This window comes from Catharus ustulatus, chromosome 3 (assembly GCF_009819885.2).
Source record: "Catharus ustulatus isolate bCatUst1 chromosome 3, bCatUst1.pri.v2, whole genome shotgun sequence".
Taxonomy (NCBI): Eukaryota; Metazoa; Chordata; class Aves; order Passeriformes; family Turdidae; genus Catharus; species Catharus ustulatus.
In genome coordinates this window covers 95801574-95826262 of record NC_046223.1, presented here as the reverse complement: position 1 = coordinate 95826262, position 24689 = coordinate 95801574, and the positions used below count along the sequence as shown (strand labels likewise).

Genomic DNA, 24689 nt, shown 5'->3' with positions numbered 1-24689 from the left:
ACTGTGGAGATGCTTATCATTCCAATTAAAGGTAACTCTATCGGTATGGTTATTGAATTCACGAACCTTTTTTATTAGCTCTGTCACCCTGTTTTTGCATCTGGTGGTGTCTATCCAATTTAGGTGAACGGCTATTTTTGTCTACTAGAAAATATGTACTTACAAGAAAACCACTTACTCCAGCATAAACTTTATCCAATTAACTAAATCACATGATGTTGCCTTCTGAAATTACAGAAAACACAGAGCCAATCTTGAGGTAGTGGGTCTACATATAGCATGTGTGAGGGCACATTCAATCTCAACGTTTTTTGTAAGAAAAAAACCCTGCTGAAGTAGCTGTGGTGGAAGAAAAGAGAAACATGAGACCCAAATCCACCTGTTTTCCTAAAGGCCTCAGAAAATCCAAGAAGCTCTGGTTCTGCTAATAAATATTCTGGTAGTATTGGGGCACTGCCAACACTAGGAGGTAGCAGGGCAGAGCAACACTTCCATGAATCTGAGGCAATAGAAAGATATTTTCCAGTTGCCATACTTGTCTCTTCATCATCCTTTACACAAGTACACACTTCAACCTGCCCCAATGCCTCTGCTGTATGTGTGCATTCACTGAGGTAATATACTTCCTGCTCTATACCCAGTTTATTTCCTCTGCTCAAAGATCCAAAAGGTGTTACGTCAAAAGTGTGTCTTTTATTGCCCATAAACATCACTTTAGTGTTAGTACAGCTGCCTTCATTGGACCTGTCTTTACAATTACAAACAAAAGACTTGATTTAGCACATGCTAGACTGTCTTACTGCTGAGCTGGGAAAGCTACACATGTGCTAGCAGTTTGCTTTCCCTGGATTATGGTCCCAGGGCTCCAAAAACCTTTAAACATAAATAAAGTTAAAAGATGCTCAGAAAATACAGATTTGCAGACCCAGCAATCTGAAGTTTCTGAAAAATCAAAGGAATGTGAAGACTCTGGAAAAAGGATCTCCTTTTGCCAAAGGAAAACAATGATACTATTTTTTACTTCTGCATCTTCCATCCCAAGACAATCTTTCAGCATTTAGTAAGAGAACACACCTATTAATTAAAGGACTATTTTTCACAAACAATAAAACAGAGATTAAATTATATTTTTAAAAAACAGAAAGATCTCTGTTCTGTCTGTGTCCAAGACCTGACTGTTTGCCTGAGCTTTTTATTTAATCACAGTAAATGATGATAGAAATAATTTTTTATTGTTTGAGGAAAACAGGAGTTAGATTGAGTTAAAATGACAACAACCAAGTATAATATTTGAATTTTTGATACATGTGACTTTTTAGGTGCATTCATTAAGTAATGTATCGTACCCTACATTGGGTAATGAGTAATTACTTCAGGGTTTTTTTCTTTTTTTTTTTTCCAAATTAAACACAGTTTTATGAACTACTGAAATGCCAGACCAATTAAGTGATTTCAAATACAAAACTTGAAAGAGGTGATACATTACCAATTGAAGTCTTTTTAATTCAACTCTCCAATGAAGAAACTTTATTGCACCTGCATACTAATCAATATGGCATGCAAATACTGACAGTAAGGATTCGTGAAACAGGCAAAGAAGTTTTATGGGATTCACCTTTAGAGCTACCCATTTGAAAAATCAAGAATAAGGTAATTATATAAATTTCCTCTGGTAATTAAACCTCAAATTGTATATTCAGTAATTCAAACTTTACTTATATCAATATTGTACCAATATACAACATAATTCACTTCCACAATGTGATGTCAAATGCCTCTAGTTATATTAAATATGTAAATTAAGAAAAATAAGTAATTTCAAAGTCATAAATTGGTTCCTAAAATATCATTGCCATGAAAAAATAAATAATTTTAGCTAAAGCTTTAGTTAAGCACAGTCATACTTCTTTTTAGGCAGGATCTTCCTACACACAAGCAACAACTATGAGCATAGGAAACTAGAGCTTATTGGCAAGAATGTATTAATGCATTCCTCTTGAGAATAAGAACTTATCATCTTTATCATGAACTTATAAGATGACAAAGACTTATTCAGACTAGGTGCATAAAATATCCTTTCACCATTTGTGACAAGAGAGGGTTTAAAACATGAAAACCATGGAACAGTACTAATAATTTAGGCCCTCTATTAAAATAACTTTTCCTTTCTGTGCTCTGTATCTTGAAATGCTGCAGTTAACAAGCTTTCCTTTTGGCAAGGTCTTTACGAAAAGACTGAGAGAACCTATGAGTAATGGTTGCAGCAAGAATAAATAAATGAGAACAACATTATACTGTGAAAGCAAGCTTGAACAGATAGCAAAATGTTGAAAAATATGCTGAATAGTTGAAAACTGGCTTTTGTAAAATGAATCACTGTATTCTTTATTATAAAATTAGAAATCAGTGCTTTATTTTAAACTTAAAATATATAATTCAATAATTGCACAAATTACCTTTTTTAAAATATTTTATTAAGTAAGTTATTTCCTTAAATCTATTGTAACTATACCCCTTATTTGTCACTGCTATAGTGCTGGGGGAAAGTTACTTGAAATATACCACTGTGTGGTATATTGTTGATGATCTTTAGTATAATGGAGTTCTATGGCAACTACAACAATATACTGTACTTCTGTTCCTCTGCTCTTTCTTACCTTAGCAGTGAGAAATGCAACATTTGAAAATTAGGATTTGGGAAGCAACATTTTAAAGGGGGTTCAAAGTTCCTGGCTGTGGCTTTCTATTTGTCTCATAGAATTCTTCTATTATGGTTTTGTTTGAAGTAGAAAAAATGTCCATTAAGTGCTTTGGATATTTAAAACAAGACCTTCCTACAGTCCACATCTACGTATATTAGAATTCACTGTTGCTTTCACATGTGTTTTATGATTTTCCATTCCCTTCAAAGCATTATATTTGGAGTAAACATTCAAATTAAAAAAGTGTCTAAAAACTTAGTTTGTAAAAGATCCTTTTTTTTCCTCTAACGCTTTGCATGACAAATTCTTTCTGTCTATGGAATCTGGGTTTTTTGGGTTTTTTTTGGTCACTGAATGCTAGGCTTCTTGGAATTTAAAAAAAAAGAGCGTAGTTGCCTATAATTTGCAGAGTTGCACAGGTTTAGTTTGAGTCCACTTAAATGCATCAACATTCCAATTCTACATGTCTCTCAAATATTTATTCATAACTCATGTTTAAAAGATTCTCTCTCCTAAAAAATTACAAATAACTGTAAGTGTATGAGGCAAGTTTTATTTTGGCAGATGTGGAAAAATCATGGATAGGAAATTTGAAATAAGACCAGGAAAAAGTGTTAGGGAAAACATAAAAGGGATCATATATGTTCCAAGTTGATACAAAAGTAATTTCCATGGAAATTATGGGTAGACAGAGACAAAAAATTAAAAAACACTTTGGATTGAAAAGAAATAGAAAGACACAGATCAACTGTGGAGATTGTGAACAATGGGAAAAGAGTGGCACTATCACGTTCTTCACAGCTTTCTAATTTCAGCCACTATCACAACCCAAAACTGGAGCTGGGAACTTCTTGAAGTCATAGATTCTGGTCTTGTTACAAGGTCTTATTTATGCCACTTCTAAAACAGCACTGAAAATCTTAGTCCTTGTTAATAAGATGCTTAACTGTTATCAAGGTTGAAATTCAATTTGCTAGACAATTGCATCCATTTGTTGCCATTCACTGTTGTCAATGCTAGGTCACTGTAGACTGAATGCTGCGATTGACTTAATTATAAGTTAGGAATTCACATGCAAACATCCCATGCACCAGCCCAAAACTGGCCCCTTTTCAATCTGATATTAGATACTCATTCACTGATGGAGTGTAATTTTTTCATTTTATATGTAAATAACTTGCTTTTCTTTCCTCACTAGAGAGTGTTGAGTTATTCATGGTAATGTATTCTTTCATCTTTTTTTTTTTTTCAGAGTGGCAGTTTCTTCCAAACTTGGACCATCTCACAGCAAGCAGAGAAACCAACATCTTTTTCACACAGTATGATATTAGAATATTTGGCTAAAGGCCCTAAAAAAATAAAAACAAACAAACAAACAACAACAAAAAAAGTCTTATTCATGATCCTTGTGTTTACTTGTTATGCTCAATTTGCTCGTTCATGCTTGTAGCACACAAAGGAAATTTTGACGGCTTGGTGTTTTAATGGCCTGGTGTTTTATCTTTATAAGGAAAGGGAGTCTTTTCTCCATCCATTTTCAATGATTTCTACAGGAAAAAAACATGAAGCTATGGTTGAGAGAGGTTTTCTTGTTAAATGCCATGCTTCTCAGAGCCTCACATTCTGAACGCTGTGGAACATTTATTGAAGGACTGCACACTGTAAGTTTTAACCAAGCAACATATTTTTTTACTGTACAGAGTAATGTTAAGCTTATTCAGTGACACTGTTTGAAATTTCAAGGTTACTTTGATTTTTTTAAAAACCTCTTTTACAGTACTTTACCCGTTTCAAGAGAAAGCAAAATGAAGAAGGTATTCATTTTGTAAATAACTCTTTCCTATTAGAAATATTAAATAAAATGATGTGCAGCATAAAAGTGATTGGTATGATGTTTGATATGTGCACAATAATACCACTACTCAAGTTCATAATTTTGAACGAAATTTAGCAATCTAATTTATGTACTATATAATTTGTTGGCTGGTATTAGGATTTTGAAAGACATAACATAGAAAACCAAATGTGAGAAGTGTGAACTAAAATCTTTATTTTATTGCATTGGTTGTGAAATGATGGTTTCACTGTGTGAAAGGATGGTTGCTTTACTTCTGCGCTTGATACTTTCCAAATTGGCTGCACAGGTTTGTCTCACATATCTAATAGCACACAAGAACTGTGCTGTAACTAAAACCCTGTGGAATTAATTCTCTAAAGTACTCATAGAATCATGGAATGATTTGGATTGAAAGAGATCTTAAAGATCAACCAGATCCATACCCATCATGGGCGGGGAATCTTCCACTAGAGACCAGGTTGCTCAAATGCCTTGGACTTTATTAGAAACAAAATTTTGTTTAATATTACTGTTCTCTCTACTTACCTCTTCTGTCATTAAAAAAAAGGATATTTACCTTTAAAAGAAATTTTCTTCTAAAATAATTTGCTTTCTGTAACACACCAATAACAGTCTTTTGACACTTGAAATTATGATACTAATCAATTATTTCAACAATATTTGCCCTCCATCATAAGACAAATAGTTTTTGCTATTTCTTCTCTTAGATATAGGGCAACCATCTTCCATTTAGTGAAAAAGATGGAATTTCAAAAAGGTATACAAATATTTTGTTCATTGTGACAAAGGATAATCAGATTAATTTTCTCACATATGGTAGCCTAAATGCAAAGAAAAATCCTGTATTTTTAATAGGAAATTTTAATCAATTTTATGATGGAAAATTTATAAACTATGAGACAAATTTTGTCTGTCCTCTTTACCTTGAATCTGGGAACACATGATCCCTGCACAATTCTCTTGTGAATCCCTACTTCCTTACTTCATCACCATGAACTAAGCAATGATCTTGTCTCATTTTTCCTTCTGATGAACGCTCTCAAAACACCAACTACAATTTTTAAGTGTAGTAAAGGGTAATCACTCCTGACACAGACAAGGGGATAGAGGGCACCCTCAGCAAAATTGCAGATTACACCAAGGCTGAGTGCTGCTGTTGACACAGCTGAAGGACGTAATGTCAACAAGATGAACCAGAATGCCATGACGTTTAAGAAGCCCACGTGTAAGGTGCTGCCTTGGGGCAGTCATAATGTCAGTCCAGGCTGGGGGATGAACAGATCCAGAGCAGCCATGCCAAGAAGGACATGTGTGTGCTGGTGGATGAGAGGCTGAACATGCCCTGGCAATGTGTTCTCACAGCCCAGAAAGCAAATGGTATCCTGGGCTGCATCCACAGCAGTGTCGGCAGCAGGGGAGGGAGTGGATTCTGCCCCTCTGCTCTGGAGAGGCCCCATTTGAAGCACTGCATCCAGTTCTGTGGTCCCAGCACAGAAAGGACATGGACCTGTTGGAGTGAGTCCAGAGGAGGGTCACTGAGATGATAAAAGGGATGGAGCACCTCACTTTTAAGGAAAAGTTGAGACAATTGGGTTTGTTCAGACTGGAGATTTCAAGGTGGCCTAATTTCAGCCTTTCGGTATCTGAACAGAGTCTCAAGAAAAATAGAGAGAAACTATTTACAAGGACATGTAGTGAAAGGACAAGACAGAATGGCTTCAAACTGACAGTAGATGTAGGTTAGATATTAGGAAGAAAGTGTTTATTGTGCAGTGGAACAGAGTGCCCAGAGAATTTGAGGATGCCACGTATCTTCAGTGAAAGTTTTCCTCCTGATGTACTACCGGAACCTTCCCTGGTGCTGCTTGAAGACATTTCCTCTTGTCCCATTGCTGGTTGCCTTGGATGGTTACAGCCTCCTTTCAATTGTAGAGTGGTAAGGTCTCCCCTGAGCCTCTTTTTGTCCAGGTCAAGAACCCCAAGCTCCCTCAGCTGCTCCTCACAGGACTTGTGCTCCAGACCCTTCCCCAGCTCCTTTGCCCTTCCCTGGACTCTCTCCAGCCCCTCAATGCATTGAAATGAGGGGCCCAGAACTAGACACAGGACTTTAGGCCTTGAAAATGCCAAATACTGGGGAAAAATCACTTCCCTGCTTCTGCTGGCCACACTACTCTTGATACAGGCCAGGACACCAATAGCCTTTTCGGCCATCTGGGTACATGCTGGCTCATGTTCAGCTGCTGTCAACCAGCACCCCCAGGTCCTTTTCTGCTGGGCCACTTTCCAGCCATTCTGTCCCCAGTTCCTCTCATTAATTTAGGAATTATCTCAAGTACTTAAAAACAAGAAATGAAAGGGGTTTTTGGTTAATAATATCTAATAATTTACATAAAAATTCATCACAATTTTGTTATTTATGACTCTAATATATGTATTCTACCTCAGAAGCCAAGAGAAGACCATCGTAGCAACTAAGATAAACAGGCAGACTAACATCAGCAACTGTTATTTTCATTTCTTTGCCATTTTTGCTTTTGTTTCATGATTCTGGTCACACTAGACTCTTCAAAAAAACTCGGCAGTATGTACGTGTGTGTTTTGGGGGTGTGTGAGATAAACAAAAGGTTATTTTTAAAATTATTTTTTTCTGGAAGACAGAAATGTATAAATGAGGTTTGTAGGTAGAAGAGAAGTTTTAAAGAGTGCTGTTCCCTTCCTGCTTTGTATTGGGCCTATTATCAAAATTTCTCTTCAAACTGCTTTATGATCAGAGTCAGTCTTATTATAAACACTTCAGTTAGCTACTGGCTAGCTAGCATTCTTAATAAATTAATTGAGCTGAATGGAGATGAGAATACAGAATTTTCACTCAAATGCAAGTATGAACACAGGAATAATCTGGGACATCAGCAGAAATATACTTTAGACTGAAGTAAGTGGGAAAAATGTAACTGTCAAAATCCAAGGCCCCTAACAATGTCAGCAGATACTCTTGTGCACATGAACAGTATGAAAACCAAGAAAGTCTCCAAGTAATACCGGAAACTGCAAGATTATGAGAACACCTGTCTACAAAATTTGTTTTACAAGAGGAATTGATTGTGTGTGACTGAATGACAGGGGAGAGGATGCTGAACTTCCATTGCAGAAATTCAGAAATAAGAGACTGCAGAATTCCCCTCAAATGCTTGAACATTTCTGATGTTCTATCTGTCCTATGATCACTACATCCTTTTTCTGCACCGGGTGATCCAAAACCAGACTGTGATCATACAGTCAATAATCAAGGCTCAGTTAAGGCAAGCAGGTAATTACCAGATGACAGTATGAGAACATGACTCACAATTTAACCTAATTACATACATCAGAAATATGATTACTACATTTTATAAAGGTCTTTTGGTCCTCTTTAATTTGAAAGTTATCATATAAAATATGTTCTTCCTCTCTAAAACAAACAAGCATCAAAAATTATTCATAGCACACAGGTTATGTACTAATCAAAAAGTTCACTACCACAGTTACATAGAAATTATAGAAAATCCCAAAATAAGGACATACTCCAGAAAATAAAAATTAAAATTTTGTGATGGTTGTAATTTAATTATTCGTTTGCAGTTAGAATATAAGCAAAGGGAAGTGACTGATGTCTGACCAAGGACAGTTGCAATAATTATTGTATACACAGTATTTACGAATGCTGATTAGCAGGACTTCCGTACATAATCATGTCAATTCAATAAATATAATTTAAAATAAAACAGACTTATCTTTTTCAGCATAACAGAGATGCAGAAATACTAATATAAAACTGTTTCATGCACTCTGTATGTGCAATATATGTTTTGATGGCAGAAAATAAAGAGCAGCAAATATCCTCATTCAAAAATTAATGAATTTAAGAATAAAAATTTCCTATACCAGTAACTGAGTTAGTGTTCTCACCTGTTTGGTTTGAAAGTTGTCTGTTTTGGAACCATATCCCAGCACTCATCTTCTAAATCCTTACTTGAAGTACTTTTGATAGTACAGTACTTCATACAAATCCACCAAACCTCTGCTGATACTTATAAAGGTTCAGTTTCAAAAGTATGGAAGAGGCAAAAAAGCAACACCTGTATGTTTTTTGAAGTTATACTGTGGCCAGTTTCAGATGAAAAAAAGAGATCTACCTCCAAGAGGACAAAGAAATTGAGCATAGCTACGTTTTCACTTTTTCACTTGCATTCATCTTATGGTGACTTAAGCAAGTACATCAAAAAAAGATTTAAATAGCTGTGAAGAATATTAAAGTATACATTGATACACTGATTTGCCTTCTTAAATATACCAAATTTTTTCCCCCAGGAAATAATAGTTCCTTAAACGTGATATTGATTTTTTTAGGTGGGAGTTCTATGCTCTTGGAGAGAGAAAAAATATTTTTTAGCTGGCTATTGCTAAGTATCAACCTAAAACATGTACAGTAATTTCACGATTATAAGCCGCACTGAGTATAAGCCGCACTTCCGGGTGTCAGCAACTTTTCGTTCTTTGTCCATATGTAAGCCGCACCTGATTATAAGCCACACGTGCGGGTGTCTTGGGTTACAATAGAGAGTGTGATAAAAGGTATCTATTCTATCACCATCTGTTGAGGGTGGGGGCAGTGATCCTTATCTCTGTGGGAGATATTCTGCTAATGGGCCATCCATTGAAACCAGGCGGGGCATTGTTCTTTATCTTTTCACAATCCATCATTCCTTCAGTGAGTCATTTTCTGCTAATGGCCCATGGAGTCCCACTGTGTGACTGATAAAATTACTGCATCCCATTGGAAGTTGCTCCAGCCAGGGGAAAGATCCCAACATTTCTTACCAAAATGAAAACAGAAGTTTGGGGACACTAAGGGAGCCCCTTTCTCCACTGGACTCCAGAGGAAAACCGGATTTCTCCACATCACCACTGGACCTCTGGAAGGAAACTGCACCTTCTGCAGGAGCACTGCTTCAACTGAATCACGTCTGTCACTGCAGGAGGATGCAGCCACCATTTAATGGGACTGCTACCAACACCCTGCCTGACGGGGTGTCAGGTTGTACTCTGACTTTGTCAGGGTTTGGAGTTTGTTTCTTTGTAGTACTGTATTTCTATTTTAATTTCCCTAGAAAAGAACTGTTATTCCTAATTCCCGTATCTTTGCCTGAGAGCTGCTTGATTTCAAAATTGTACTAATTTGGAGGGAGGGGGTTTACATTCTCCATTTCAAAGAGAAGTTCCTGCCTTTCTCAGCAGACACCTGTCCTCCAAACTAAAACATATGTTCTTCTTCCATATGTAAGCTGGACCTGATTATAAGCTGCACTCCGGGTTTGGACCAAAATTTTAGTTAAAATGGTGCGGCTTATAATCGTGAAATTACTGTACTTAATATGTCCTATAATAACTGGTAAATAATTGGCTTGCTAGTAAGAAGACTCCTTATTTGACTTTATATTTATTACAACTTTTGTTAAATCTTTTTAGCATGTAGGCTTGCCAACAAAACTAGAAAGCTTATGATTATGAATTGGGAAGCTAAAATTTTGGGAACAGGTATTTTACCTTTTATCCACATATGGGGGAAAAGAAAACAACTACCCAACAACACTTCAAAAATGAGTTTGAACCTGCCAGTATTGCCCACATAAATTATCTTTCCTTCTATTACTTGCCCCTTTCACATTGGCAGAAAACTATTTATCAGCATTTTGCTGATCAGGTCACAGCTTGCTTTTTTTCCTTAAACAGCTATGTAATATATAATGAATCACATTTTAGCCCTGTACTACAAAAGTTTCCTCTTCCTATTACATTAGTAGGTGAAAAATCGAAGGAAAATCTGATTTAAAGGAAGGCACAAAGACAATCAGAAGGTTGGAGCACCTCTCCTATGAAGTCAGTCTGAGAGAGCTGGAGTTGTTCAGCCTGGAGAAGAGAAGGCAGTGAGCAGACCTCAATGTGGCCTTGCAGACTTTCAAGGGAAGGAAGAAAAGGGCTTATAAAAAGGAGGAACTTTTGATAAAGTAAAGAATGACAGGACACGGTTCAATGGTTTTAAACTGGAAGAGGGGACCTCTAGATTAGATAATAGGAAATTCAATGTTAAATTCTTTTCTCAAGAGGGTTTTGAGGCACTGGAACAGGTTGCCCAGGGAAGCTGTGTGCGTGCACTAGCCCTTGTAGTATTCAAGTTCAGTTTGGATGGGGCTTTGAACAACCTGGTCTTATGGAAGATGTCCCTGCCCACCGCAGAGAACTAGGTGATCTTTAATGTTTCTTCCAACCCAAGCCATTCTGAATTTGATTCTGTGATTCTATGATTAACGTAAAAAAGGGAAGAGTAGTCATTGATTGGCATGTCTACTGGTAGGAACTCAGCAACAATTGTGTAATATACAGTAATAGCTTTCCTTTTCTTACAGATATATGAAGTACCAGAATGTTCTGCTGAAATTATTCAATAATCTTGTTCTAAAAATTTGAACACTAGCTTGTTACTTTGTGCTGTATTCTAGGTAAGCTTCAGCTGGAAAACTGCTACTATAGGAATCTATATTTTCTTCATAGTCACCAGCACACGCACACTGAAAAGTCTTCCATACTTTGTAGGAAATAAAGTGCAATAAAAAGGTAAAAAAAAAAAAATTACATATGTCATTTTCATGGGGAAAGAAAAAAGAAATAAGAACTTTAAACTGCACAAAGCTCTTGCTGCTGCAGTGTCAGCAGTTCTGTAGAAAAGTCAATCACCCCATCATTGCTTCACTGTGTTCTTGACCCTGGAGAGATGGGAGACAGAAATGATTTCTGAAGAAACAATCAAATAATAAACAACAAAGAAACAGAACAAAAACAAAGAGAAAAAAGTTTGAAATGTTCTATATATGATAAATCATGGTTTGTTAAGGTAAAAGAGGTGTAATAGCAAGCGAGAGCTCAGACTTCAAGTTTTACCTCTATGCTTAGATTATGATGTGCAGAATATATATATGGTTTATTGCTTGCTGGAGACAGGGAAAACTGAATACTATGAATAATTCATATTTAATTCCTATTATTGCTGCATGATTCAAAAAAGCAGAGGGAATATGTTACTATTAAGCACACATTTTATATATTCTTGTCAGAAAATTTTTGGTAAGCTGTATTTTATTACATTACATTAGCAACTTTCATCATATGCATTACTGCTCCATTAAAACAAAACTGTTTATTTCAACTGATAGGAGTAATAACAAGCAACATCTATTATATTATTAGCTAGGCTGCAGTAAACTATGTAGCACTTGGAAGGCCTGAGAATCCATGAAGGCAAGTAGACATTTTAAAATCACTTTCCAAAGAATATATATAATGTATATATAAAATAAATGACAGATGTGCATAAACACTGTAAAATATTCACAGCTGCATATTTGTGTCTTCCCATTAGTGTATATAATCTAATTAGCAGACTTGCTGTGTAAGAAAAATCCCAAATTGTTTGGAATCCATTTTAAAAAGTTTTTTAGGATTGTTTGAAAGATTACCTGAAAAAGTTTTTCCAGATTTTATCGCACAGGTCCGCAACTAACTCTTGGGTAAACAAAGTGTGAGATACTAAAAGAGTATCTTTTACAGACAGATATCGTAACACGGAGATTACAGCATTTACCTGTATTTGACATGGAAAAAAAAAAATTGTACCCTCATGGTATAGACTGAGATGGAAGCAATTGGACATACAAAGTCTCAGTTTACCATGTTTATAAAATTCATAGTTCAATGTCTTAACTTATGCCCCAATAGGTATGACAGCCAACTCTGAAGAGTTTTGAAATCTATGAACTCTTAAGATGTCTGTTTTGAATTCACTTTTCTGTGGCAGATAATGTATCTATGGGTAGTCAGTAGGTCAATATTGTCAGCTCAAATCTGCCCTTACACTGAGCCTCTTCGTGGCTGACCTAAGTCTCTACTTCCCGTTGATACATTTCTCCTTTCTGCTTAAAAATATAGCTATTTACTATTTTATCTGATACATATGATGAAGACCAAAAAAACTCAAAATAAATACTTGCTAGCTCCTGGATTACACTGAATTTCTGAATTCGTAACACTTACGTAGGGAAATGATCCACAAGGGATACATCTGAATAACAACTGTTGTCTCAGTGCACCCCACTTACATCTCTGCTTCATTTGTATGAGTTCTACATGTTGACAATTAAATGCATATAGAAAATGAAAATTTCCTTAGAATATAAAATGTAAATCAAAAATACAATTTAGATATTTTTCTCAGTTAAATTAAAATGTGTTTATATTTTGAAATCTTTCTTCATCAACTGATAAAGCAATATTTTTACTTTAATGTAAGTTTCTTTCAATAATATAGAACTGAAATATTTGTTTTGATTTTAATATGTGGTGAATTAAATTATCTAACTTCATGTTTTTCGGCAGAATTAAGACTACATCATGCAAAAAGGCGTTATCATAACAGGTGGCATTTGACTTAAATCTTCCTCTTTTATATACCACAGAATCATAGTCATAGAATTCCAGGTGGGAAGGACCCTCAGGAACTGCCTGGTCCAAACTTTCTTGGCAAAAGCACAGTCTAACTAAAATGGCCCAGTATTGTCTCCATCTTAAAATCTTAAAAGCCTCCAAATCCGGGGAATCCACCACATCCCTGGGGAAATCATGCCAATGGCTGATGCTTCTCTTTGTGAATAAACTTCTTTGTGTGTCCATTTGGAATCTACCCAAAAGTGACTCACCCCTACACTCCTAATTTTTTCCATGTGACTCCCTGTAAAAAAGAGAGCCTCCATCTTCTTTGTAGCCACCCTTTCAGTACTGGAGCATGGTGACCACATCTCCCCTTCCCTAGGCTGAGCAAGCCCAGTTCTCTCACTCTTTCCACACATGGGAACTTCCCAGTCATGGATCATCTTTGTGGCCCTTCTCTGGACCTTCTCCAGCCTGTCCATATCTTTTTGTATAGTGGGAGCAAAACTGAGCACACGATTCTGGGTGTGGCCTGACAAGGCCTGAGCAGAATGGGACAATGATTTGTTAATCTCTGCTGGTGATGCCATTGCTGATGAGCCCAGCACCCTGCTGGCTGTCTTTGCAGGAGCAGCACGCTGCTCGCTCACATTGAGTTTGCTGCCCACCAGGACTCCCAGGCCCCTTTGCACAGACCTATTCCCTAGATAGATAGATTCCAGCCTGTTCTGCACTCCAGCATGAAATATCTACATATAGTTATAAATATACATTATAATATACTATTATATAATAGAATATACTATAATATATACTATGCTATACTATACTATACTATACTATACTATACTATACTATACTATTATATTATATTATATTATATTGTATATATTATATTATATTATATTATATTATATTATATTATATTATATTATATTATATTATATTATATTATATTATATTATATTATATTATATTATATTATATTATATTATATTATATTATATTATATTTATTATATATCTTGGGTTTTGTTCTATGATCTTTACAATGATGAAAAAAAAAATCATTGTAGCAATCTTTTAAGGAAAATTTTTGGTCACATCTCAGAATTACACAAAATTCCAGAATGCAAGTTAGATTTTTTCTAGAAGAATAGGAAGATGTAAAATAGCACTTTTTAGTAACTTATCTATAGTACCTATTTAGTACCTTACTCTATTCTTGCCACTAGTATCTTAATTATCAACATCTTCATAGGTAACAAAAGCCTATGATTTCTACCAGGTGTAATTTATCCCTTAAACCAGCATATGCTTTAATAATGCACTAACAAAAGTTCATACACCTGTAATCACTCCCCATTCTGCTTTTCTTTCTCCACACTTACAGCCCAAGCCAATGTATTCCTTTGCCTAATAATTTCAACATGTTTTATATATGTTTCTAATTTTCTGGATTTTACAATCAATAAGCAGTAGAAGTATCCTGATGCACAGTTACTTATATACTTTATGAAAAGTCCTTCAGGCAGCACAATAAACTAGTTGAATGTACTTTTTACTCAATTTCACTATAGCAGCTGAAAAAATTACTATAAAAATATGGAGTGAGTTTACTTAATTGTTACAATATGTGTTGGTGATATAGATCCACAGCTATTTTTAAGGAAAAGCTCCAGATTTTGCACAATGGCTAAAGAAACACAATTACCCAAAACGTAGTGGAATATTTTAACTATGGTGACAAAGAGGTGCATGTCCTGAAGCAGAACTTCCAAGATGTTCTCGTGCATCTGCATGCTTCAGCTGAAAGACCAAGACTGTAAGTTTCCAATATTTGCTGAAGGAATTGTCTTGAAATGCGTAACTGCAGAGGGGTACACTTGTGAATGTTCTTTGTACAACAAAGGATATGACATGGGATATGAGAAGTCAATAGAAACCTATCATTCAAATTCTTCTATGCTAACCTCTGCATGCTGCAAAGTGAACGAATGTTTTTTTCTTCATAATTCCATTTGTGAAGGTAAACTGATTGGCAAATACAAGCAATGAGAAATAAAATATCTGCTTAATTGGTGCTTTTCCTATAAACAATATTCTACTGAGATTAGTACAAAACAAACAGGCATATTAGATAATGCTAATAAAAGCATTTGAGTAAAAAAGAAATATTTATCCTTTATACTGGTGATACAAGTACTAAAGGTAAGTACAGTAAATGAAGCCCACACACTGTGTATCTAATTCATTGGTAGCTGTGTACTACAGAAAAATCTCAGAACTTTTTGAACTGTGTAAACAATCAATCAGAACATTGTTCTTGTCAAAAATATCCAGTGATGATATCCACGAAAATGCGGAACAAATTGGTGATGCTCCCACATTTGTTTTAGCACTATAGTATAAATCAGCCGCATATAAAAGGGTAATCAGACAACAGAACTGACAGCAGTGTTTTACAGTACTCAATAAATCTCATGCCTGAACAGAAAATGACAGTGCAGCACTGAAAGCACTGTTTGCTTTCCAGCTCTGCAGTCCAGATCCAGTAAATGACTGAGGAACTTACAACAAGATGCCAATGAAATTAATGCTTCGAAAGCTGAAGTTGTGAAAAGCTTCAAGATCAAAAAGCTTCCATAAAGCCTCTTTATGACCTCAGTGGTATTTGGACAGATAAGACACACTAGCTTCTGACCTTTAAAGATCCCTAACTGCTTAATGGAGAAGAATTTCAATTTTAGCAATGTCAAAAAATTTACAGCTGAACTCATCTCAGGAAGAGTTCTTTAAAAAACTGGTGACTGCTGCCTTCAAGAAAGGGACTCTTGGCAAAACCTGGATTCCATCAGCAGAAAAATGAAAATAATATAATGAAATGAGGAATTCTTCTGTGCTCAGGGCCTGCACGAAAACTGAACTTGCACTGTATAAATTTTAAGTACAACTGATCTTACTGATACACAAGCTAGGGCCAAAAAAATCTGAAATTTGGATTAACTTCTTCCTTTGAGAGATCTTGGAGCACTACTGCCTCCTTGGCTGGGGATGAACCAAGAAAACACAATATATCTTCTAACATATCATCAGAACATATACTCATGAGAGAGAAAGAAAGGTAAAGAGACAAAGAAATTGGGAGAGCAAAAAAGTTGCCTTACCTCACTTTTAAATTGCCTTGCTGTGGTTGTCCATCATAAATTGATAAAATATCAAAATCTTCCTCAAGGGCAAAAGTATGAAATGACAATTGTATCCTGTTACGCTCTCCTGTGATAATGATCCACGTGCAGTTGGCATAATTTGGATAACCATGAGGAAATCCAGGGCTTTCTATAGTACCATTTGGTCCTTGTACTAAACCTCCACAGTTCTGACCTGAAAAAGAAGAAAGGAAAATTTGCAGTTGGTTTTCTTTTCCCTCACTCAGTATATATTCTTAAATAAGTGCCTATATGTAAACTTAATTTTAAAATATTTTTTCTAGATTACAAACAGCCCATAAAATTGCATTGATACCATTCTTCCCTTCAGATTAAAAACATCATGGCTGTATTTTTTGAGACACTTAACATCTTTTTACATAGTGAATCATTATGTAAAGTTCTGTAGTATTAACAATGTATGACTTATTCATTCAAATGTGAAATTTCAGCATTAGCCTAAATGCCATAAATTCAACAGACTGACAGTTCTAATAGCAAGAGAGTGTTCAAAACTTTTTGGCAAATGCCATTTTAAAAGTTTCTAGTTTGAGAATTTCTGGTGTTCTGAAACCTACTTTAAAATGAAGAGCAAAATATAGACACATTTAATATGCTTTGTTCTGCAATTAATCAAGATTTCTGTGCTATAATATTTCTAGTTCCATGTGTTTTGTGACAACAAAAGTGGGTTTTCTTGTTTGTTTGGTCTTTTTGGTGGTTTGGTTGGTTGGTTTTGGTTTGGATTTCTGGTTTGGGTTTTTTTGGTTGCCTTGGGTTGTTTCTTTTTGTTGTTGCTGGTTTTTTGTTCTTGGTTTTTTGGGTTTTTTTTCCCCCAAAATATAACAGTAAGAGTTTATTCAGCAGGCTTTTGTATCTTGTTTGTACATCCTACAGACATAGTGAGGGCACGATAGCTCATTAACAGGAAGTCAGCAGGAAGAAACCTTGACTTACAGTGCACACTGTTGCTAGTTTCTACTTGATTTTCTTAACCCCCCACACAACAGTTGTACTAACTGAGTTTGAGAGAAGCGTTAGTGAAATATTTGAACAGAGAAAAATATGAAGACATTCTTTGGACTGTAATGTTTGCATCACTCTACACATTTTAAACACTTCAGAACAAGTATAATCCCACATTTTATTGTATACCTAAACCAGAAGAGTATTTCTGACTGCAATTTTGTTTTTAACTTCCCAGCAGTGGGTCTCTCAGACTGAATCTTTTAGAGAAGTGCTGTCAAATTCTTGTGGGAGGTTTCTAAATCTTAATAAGATGGATTTAATATAAGGGATTTGCTCCTAAAACTAAAGGACTTAGAAGTTACAGTAATTTCACGAATACAAGCCGCACCATTTTGACCAAAATTTTGGTGGCAACCCAGAAGTGCAGCTAGTACTCCGGGGCGGCTAATATATTAACAAAAATGTGGTATCTGCCCTTACCTGGTACCATGCAAAATATTTTTTTTTTTTGCTTGGTCCTGTCCCGAGCAAACATGGTTTGAAACCCATGGTTTCCCATTGTTTCAACAATGAACCAATCAGAGAACAGTTTATTGCCTGCCTGTGGATGGTGGTGTCACTGAGAGGCAGGGTGTTGTTATCGGGATGAGTTACCTTGGCAAGTTACCTCGGCAGTTTGATAAAAGTGTGTGATATTTCTCTGTACTTTTTAAAGTGTTTTCAGTCTTGTGCGGCTGCGCGGCTGGCTGGGCTCATGGGGAGCGGGATGGGGGGGGCGCTGGGCTCGCGCAGATGAGCGGGGGGAGATGCGGCTCTGCTCAGAGCTCGGCCGCTCGCCTGTGCAGATGAGCTGCTGTTGAAAGGCAACGCAAATTCGTTGGGAATGCTCGCAAAATGACCACACTATTGTTCGTGTCTTTTTCAGTTTGTAAATAAAACTTGCAGGGAACGCTGCCGCAGCTATTGTCCGTGTCTTTTTTCACTTGGAAATAATGTTTCCAAGGTCAGCAGTAAGCCAGTAAGTCCCGGCAATCCGCGATTGTGTTACTAAATGATGACTTTGTGAAAGTTCGCCGTGAATGAAAGTGTGGCTAATATTTGGGTGAGGCTTTTTTATTGACAAAGACATGAACTTTGCTGACACACCGGAAATGCGGCTTATACTCCGTGCAGCTTGTATTCGTGAAATTACTGTAATTTTATTTATTTTTTTTACTAAATTTCAAATACAACTCTAATTAATAGATAGAAAGGTTATAGGGATTCAGCAAACTTTTAAAATAAAAACCTTTTCTGGTGCATCTATCATTTGATTCACTTTAATAAGACATCTTTATTGTCCAACATTTACAAAGAGGGAACCTATTACACCACGAACTTAGCATGAATGTTTCAGTTATATGCTCTTCACTAAAAATTATCAGCATTCTCGCAGACACTTGCAGATGCATTGTATCCTTCTTCCTACAACCACAGGGGAAATGTCATATAAATGCCACAAACAATTTTAAATAATTTATTTACTACAGAACTGATGTTCTGAAAACAGAAAAGGAAAATTATAGTGACAGCCCACCACCCTGTTACTCTGACTAGCTACTTCATGTCTCCAATATAATTTTCGGTAATTCAAGTACCTCTTGCAAGCCGTGCTGGACAGAAGCCTTCCTACCACTCACGTGAGAAAAGTTTGCATTGAAAAAGGAGTGAATCTTTGCAATTCATCTAAAATCTTAGTAGCAGAAATTTGTAATTCCAGAGTATGAAGAATATAGTACACCATACATAACTGCATAGGTAAATGCAGTCTTTTAACTACATTTCTGACATCCATGGAGACAAACAAATTATGTCCCCAATCTCTTTGGGAACCCTAGAGCTGCTTAAAGTAAAACTTTATTAGCCTTTATTTTTAAGCTTTATTAACTTTATAGTTATATGGTTATAACGTTTATAATATAAACTTTACTAACTTTTATTTTTAAACTCCATATTGCTGGGTAAGTGAACCCTCTGAGCCCCACATGTCCATAATTTGGCAGTTTCCCTACACAGACACTTGTTACCTACTTGCAGAAGTTGTTTTAACTGCCAATGATTGCTCCCAGTTTTATTCCAAAAGGTGTTTTGTATTCCTATCTGTAGATACATGATTATTGTGCATTATTATTTTGGAAAATAAACAGACTCTAATGAGGAATAAGGCAGAAAATGTTTTAGCACTATAATTTAACCATTTCTTACAACCCAGAGTCCTTTTTTTCTCTACTTTGCTTTCACTCTCCTGTATATATATTCCTCAAGTTCTAAAACCATTCATACACAGATTCTGAAGCTATTCATACACATATTGCCTATTCCTTTTGTATCCAAGAAAACATGAGGCAAAGGAGGATCATAAAGAAGAACGATTACTGTGAAATGCTATTTAAGTTTGTTCCTAATTTTATATGCATATACAAATATATACTTATTTACTTAGTGTTCAGTAAAAAAGCAGTAAAAATACTAGAAGAAATTTAATACACAGTTAACTCCCAGAAAACTCATTGCTGCACACACTCAATTTCAAGGAAGATTTTACTTCTGAAGTAAGCAATACTCAAAGATGCTTTAAGAGCTATACAGACCCAGAAAACACATCTTCAAGTCTGTCCCTTCCTAGTTAAGACACAAGCATTAACAGATTAGATAACCAGATTAGTTAACAGATTAGAATGTAGGAAAAAAATGCCAGCTGCTATCGATATTATGCCTATTTTGTCAATATATGTAAGTTTAAAACCTTCCAAACAGTCAAATGTTACACCCCTTCAAAGGAGTGAATTCAGCATCAAACTACTTAAGTGAGATTCAGTTGGAGGATATACTTGGAGAACCCGAACAGAGACTTAGGGTGACAGGTAGCAGCAAATTAGATAGGAGTTGAGCATACAATATTCCACAAGAAATTATGCAGTTTCTGATTGTAGAGACACCACAAACCAGTAAGATTACACTGATGAGACTAACTAAGAATATTTAGTTTCTTATGTGTATTTTAAGAGAAGAACGAGCCATTAAAGAAAATAAACATATCAACAGGAAAATGTAAAAAAAAAAATCAGTAGAGATTAAGTAGTTATGCTGGGCTGAATGTAGACTGAATATCAATGAATACACCCCAAAAAGGTCTACTCCTACATTTCTCTTTAGCTTTGGCCTTTGTATCAAGTAACAAAATAAATACTGCCATTTTTCACAAGATTTGCAGTCACTCTTTCAGTACAATATGAGTATCCTGAAATATTTTAATACTAAAGGCGTATTAGACTGCCATGATTTGTATGATACCAAATAACTGTTTATATGAGTATAAACTATGCAGCTGTTATTATTTTTCTGTCATTTGTTGTCTGTAAGAAGTCATTTCTGGACAGCTATTTTTACCTTATAATATAAAAAACATATTTTAAGAAAATTGATACTCTTGGGTTGTAGTTGAAAAATATTTAAAGTGGCTATGGAGTTGTTATATTTTTCAAAGTTACCTTGCATATCCTGTACCAGTCCTATTGTACCATTTCAGGCTCAATATTTCTCAGTTGTGATCCCTAAGTGAGAGCCAATGAAGAAAACAAAACATTGCCTTTTGCCCTAAATACTGGTGTCAAATGGGTGATAGAATAACTAGGAATCAGTATAACTTTAATATTGCTTTCCTGTAAGATTCTGAGAAATTTCACCAAATGAAACTTATAAAACACTTCCTAAAACAATCAGACTTTTATTTTCCTGGGCCTTTAGGCTTATTTATCACATATTCCTCCTACACTTCCCACCCTGTTTACCATATTCATTGAGTTCTTTTTGTTTGTTTGTTTCAAGTTTCAAGTGCTTCTACAAAAAACATGCAAAAAGGAGCACTTGTCTTCTTGTAATTCATAAGGTAGTCTGTGGAAGACTAATATATATATATACATATGCATATTTATATAATAATAGTTAGGATTTTTTGCAGGATACATGTATTTTGAACAAGAAAACTAATGATTGCATCAAAAATAACTCTAGTAAAATCAGTGATGCTAAAGATATTTTGATCAATTGTGATAATGAAAATGAAGTCACATTTATTCTAACGACTGCAAGTAGCATCTTCCATTCTGCAGCTACAGAGGCTGAGAAAATACGCCTAGCAAGATCAGATCTTCCTCATTTCTTGAAATAATTTCTAATATGAATTTGTTGTATTAGTACATTTAATAAATAAGAACAGGTGTGCTCAGCCAGATCAAAGGCTCATTCTGCTCTGTACCTTTTCTCCAACAGCAAGTCAAAGGAGGGAGGACTTTGACCAAAAAAAACCCCTCCCATTCATGAACAGCATCTCATGAATTTGTTAAAAGAAGACATTACAGTACCCTTGTCTTTCTGTTTGATAGTCCTTGATAGATTTCTTTCCCATGAACTCATCTCTGAGTCATCCTCTGAGTCTATACTAACATCTAGGGTCTTTCAGGTATTGTAGAGGGAATCCTAAATCATAAAAAACCCGTTTTTGTGTTTGTTCAGCATTTACCATGTTAGGTTCATTTGACACCCCAGTAAGTTTATACATGAAAAGAGAATATACTGATGATCTTTACCTATGCTTTCTATTCCACTTAGGATCTCACAGACCTTTGTCATGTTCCAGCTTCTTTTATTTTCAAGTTCAAAAGTTCCATTTCATATAGCTGTTCTTTGCACCTAAGCAATTTTATCACCTTTCCATGACCATTTTGGTGCTGTGTTATACTCTGCATGAGATAGGGATACCAAAACTTCTTGTAATGTTCAAAATGTGTGTACATTACACAGTGATAATTTTAATCCCTTTCCTTCTTCTCCCACTATTATCATATTTTCTTTTCTAAGGAAGTGGTAGCTTGACATTTTATATGACTGTGGATTATAACTAAGATTTTGTTTCTCTGGAATTACAGTGAAGCTAGAGTCTGTCATTTTACATAGAAAAATGTGATTTATTACATTTCCTATAGTTTATTACTTTGTACATCACATCACATTGCATTTGTCTACTCAGAATTTTATCAACTACTCCAACACCCCCTTACTTGGTCACATAAGGCTATTTTTGTAATTTATCACAATTGCTCCTCATTTTCATTTGCTCATCACTTCCTATCATCAGAGTCACTTCATTTCTTACCCTCTTTTGCAGATCACTTATGAGAGCACTGAACACACATGCCAGCACAGATTTCTTTGGGATGCCATGGTGACTCCTTCCTAAAAAAAATCTATTTTCTCCTAAGGCACAACTTTTATCCAGCCTTTTAGCAATGTACAACTTTCTTATGCCCTACTCGACTTATTTTCTTTACAGCTGTTACTGGGGACCCTCATTCAATGTCTTCTGGAATTCTGATGACCTTTATCCACATTCAGGCTGACTCATTCACAGAATAGGTTTGAAAAGCATATAATTTTAAACTTTTTCTTCCATATGTCATATTTAATCATGTTTCAATTGATTTTTTCCTGAATAGAGTTTCCTAACACAAATATCAGGTGGTCCAGCTTTTATACCTTAACACCCCCTGGTCCCTTTTAAATATGGACATCTAAGGTGAACTGAAGCTGGAATTACTTTTGCTGTGCAGCAATTTTTTTCATAGATTGTCTTTTAAACTCTGGATAACACATGGTGCTTGTGACATTACTGTTTGCCTGTTTGTTCCATAACCCGTTCTATCAAATTTTCAACTTTAAACAGAGGCATTGAGGAATTTTCCACAGAGAACAGTTCAGGCATGGGATTTACAAAGCCTATGTATTTTTTGCTGTTGTCCTTAATTTTGTCTTTATACTGTTAGTGTCTATTTGCCCAGCAAGAATCTCTTCCAGGGTACTTGCTCCTCCCGTTTTCAAAATAAGAGCAATTTTTTTTGGTTTTACAGAGCTGGCCTGCAATGCTCTTGGACACTAATATTTTATTTCCAGAAAAACCTTCAGAAAGGGTCCTGCAGCCCCTAAATCTTACTGGTTTGCACTCATACACATGCTTACACTCACCCTACCTTGAGATTTTCTCCTTCTGGCACAAAGCAGCACTTACCACTTGCTTTGGGTATATAGCAGGATAAGTCCCATCATTTCTCTCCTATTCTCTTTTGTGAGGCCTTAATTATTGGAGTTGATGTCTAGTGCCTTCAAACATTTTAAATCCTCTCTCCTGCACAGCAAATTCAGACAAACATCTCTCATGGCCCCAGAGCACTTAATGCTTGCAATTTTGACTCCTTTAACTCAAACATGTGCACAGTTGCAGAACTTTGTTACAGCAGTGTCAGCCACAACTTTAATGACTTTGAGCAGCAAAATGCATGAAAGCAACAGTTTTGCAAATATGACTTTTAACAAAAGTGATTTTAAAAAATGTTCCCAATAGTAGATGTGTTAAAAAGACTTCCAGTTGAACTACAACAGATAACCACAGATTTAAATTGTTGTTACTATCAGATGAGACAGGGTAAGCTGTAAGACATGAACCGGTGGTTCACACACTTTGTTTCAACCATCCCTCTTTCCTTTCTCTTGTGTTTTCATATTCTCTCTGTATTTCCTCCTCTCCTGAGATCTGTGTAATCTCCAGCATTTCCTACCCCCACTCTGACCTGCAGGACCTGCAGCCGTGCCATCAGTTGCTGTGCTCTGCACTGGGCCTTCATCACTTCTTCCTCATTAGTATAACCTCAAGCCATCTTCTGGCTGTCCTACTACTCACTAAAACTGCCATTTCCTAAATAACTTCAATCAAGAACGGAAATGTCAAATGGCCAGAGAAGCAAAGGCACTATTCTTTGAGGACTGTTTTAAATAGCATGTAGCTTCCTCAAGTGTCCTTTAAAAATCCATAAAAAAATCTCACAACACCATTACAAAATACTTCCCAGGGAATTAATCAAGTACTGATACCCTTTTAATTTAGGCTTTAGTGAAGATTTATCCACAAGCAAGCCACCACATCTTTACTGGCATAGCTGGAGCATACCCCAGCACAGATCTCACAGAGAGCACCTGCCCCACCAGAGTCCACTTGCTGTACCCACCATCACTTTCCAGCCTCAGGGGGAACTGGCTCCATAAGGCTTAAGTAATTCACATATTTAAACATAATCGAGACAGTTCTAGTGCAATATGAAAGGAGAGTAGTGTGAATTTACACATTATGTTTTTGCAAGACTCAGGCAAAAATAGTTCAAGAGAATTAGTGAGGTTTTATTTTTTTTTTCCCAAAATAATTTGATCTGAAATAAAGAATGTCTAGGGGCCAGATGGGTTATTAATTAAATAATTAATGAGTGAGGAGATCTCAGTGAGTGATACCCCATGCCAGCCCCAGGTGGGACCAGCCAGAGCTTGTCTGGCTGCAGTGAAGCACCAGGAG

General features: G+C 35.8%; 1 protein-coding gene across 2 annotated transcripts in view; it reads right to left on the bottom strand.

The window, feature by feature from the left end:
- Nucleotides 1–24689, bottom strand: part of CSMD1 (CUB and Sushi multiple domains 1) — a 1108435-nt gene that overhangs the window by 871078 nt on the left and 212668 nt on the right. For both annotated transcript variants that reach the window (XM_033053649.1, XM_033053650.1), the window contains exon 2: nt 16244–16460. In XM_033053649.1, the coding sequence (XP_032909540.1) occupies nt 16244–16460 (217 nt within the window). The remainder of the gene's footprint in view (nt 1–16243; nt 16461–24689) is intronic.